Here is a 1,783-nt window from a genome sequence, read left to right on the forward strand (position 1 = left end):
TTTTCAGGTGTGGGCAACAATATTTTAAGCCACCAAACTTCTGGAATTACCACTTATCTATAATTAAAAACACAGATCAGCTCAGGAAAGGGGAAAGTTCAGGTAAAGATGGAACATCTTCAAGAATTTCTCTTCTACAACAACAAATCTCCAAGATGGTCTTGAAAGAAGGAATCTAAAATATATTCATGGAAAGCAGAAACTACAAAAATCATTCTACAAAGGACGGAAATGAAACCCTTGTGGTTTATTAGGAAAAGTGTATTGAAATTATCCTCACCCAGGGAGACCAGGTTTCTGTAGTTCTCTAACATCACATTCCTATACAAATTCTGCTGAGCAGTGTCCAGACATTGCCACTCCTCCACAGAGAATTCTATGGCCACATCCCTGAATGTCAAGAGTCTCTGAAAAAAACAAACACAAAAAAATGTACATAAACACATGTTTATCAAGTGGCCACAGGCATAATTCTTAATTTGACTCAAGATGAAAAGAGTGAAGAGGACTGATTGCGACTTGTGTGATTGCCTAGAGTCACCTAATAAAATACTTTTCAACACAGAAATATTCTCTCCTGGAGGAAAGAGGATGGAATAAGATCTCTAACATCAGTGTATCAGTGTATACTTTTCCATATAATAAAATATAACATTAAGAGCATGAACACAGACATACATTTTTGAGGACTATATTTACATCATACAGAGTAAGTTGTATGTTTTTTTCGATGAAAAAGTCATGGCTAAACAGAGGGTACTGCTCAAATTTTAATATGCACAACAATAAACTGAAGATCTGATTATGCAGATTTTGTTTCAGGAGATCTGGGATAAAGCCTGAGTTTCTGAGTTTCTAACAAGCTCACCAGTGATGCTAACGTTTCTGGCCTAAGAAGAATGTTGTGTTAAACACCCAGTCAGTGGCAGAGCCTGGGATTATCCCAGTTTTTCTGACCGGTAAACAATGAGAGCCTTCATTTTCCAAAGAAAGATACATGTAAAGAGAATCAAAGAAGACAGGGGAGCTTCCAAATTAAATGTGATGGTTTACGCACCTCAGCTGGTAAGTGCCCCCAAGGTACTAAATAATAGAGGGAACGATAATTAATTCTATAGCAGAAAAATCGGTCAGAGAGCTCCTTAGCCAAGTGAATGAAATTAACACCAACTATAACAGGACAGGCTTTTATTGTGTGCTGAGGCAGAGGACGCATCACCACTGCTGTGATACTGGTCCCCCAGAAAGGTAAGCAATGATCTCAATCTAATCATCAAAAGACATCAGCTGTATGAAAAGTCCAAGCTACAGATAGCTCCCATGTTCTGTAATCTCTAATCGTGTATTTAAATAGTCTTTACTTAGCATCCTAGAGATCAAGTATCTCCAACTTACTTATTTCTCTTAGAATTTTCTGAATTAATCTGGGCAATAAATGCCATTCTGTTCAAATGTGTATTTTCTTAATCCTCTTCTGCACAGAGCTGATGAAAAACACAGATGGAACCAAAACAGTATATATTCTCCTTCTTTACTAATATACAAGGACTCCAGCACTTCCCCAATAGGAATCTTGATTATCCACACCTTCCCATGTTCAACAGCCATAAAGGGAACATTTTACATATTTGTTGCCCTGTTCTCTGCTTTCCTATGAAATGTTTACAGACAGAGAACAAATATTTTATAAAGTGCCATCCAATGCTTTGTGAAAAAATAATTACAATACTGTGTCTGAAATGTACAATAAAGGACAAATAGTTGATAATCTTGTGAATTATGG

The 1,783-nt window shown here is 36.7% G+C and overlaps 1 protein-coding gene across 1 annotated transcript in view; it reads right to left on the reverse strand.

The window, feature by feature from the left end:
* Positions 1-1,783, reverse strand: part of LOC105500632 (zinc finger protein 138-like) — a 27,615-nt gene that overhangs the window by 22,311 nt on the left and 3,521 nt on the right. Inside the window, exons 3-4 of the mRNA XM_011926216.1 lie at positions 679-745; positions 281-407 (exon numbers count right to left, since the gene is read on the reverse strand). Coding sequence (XP_011781606.1) covers positions 281-407; positions 679-745 — 194 coding nt within the window. The remainder of the gene's footprint in view (positions 1-280; positions 408-678; positions 746-1,783) is intronic.

This window comes from Colobus angolensis, unplaced genomic scaffold (assembly GCF_000951035.1).
Source record: "Colobus angolensis palliatus isolate OR3802 unplaced genomic scaffold, Cang.pa_1.0 Scaffold674, whole genome shotgun sequence".
Lineage (NCBI taxonomy): Eukaryota > Metazoa > Chordata > Mammalia > Primates > Cercopithecidae > Colobus > Colobus angolensis.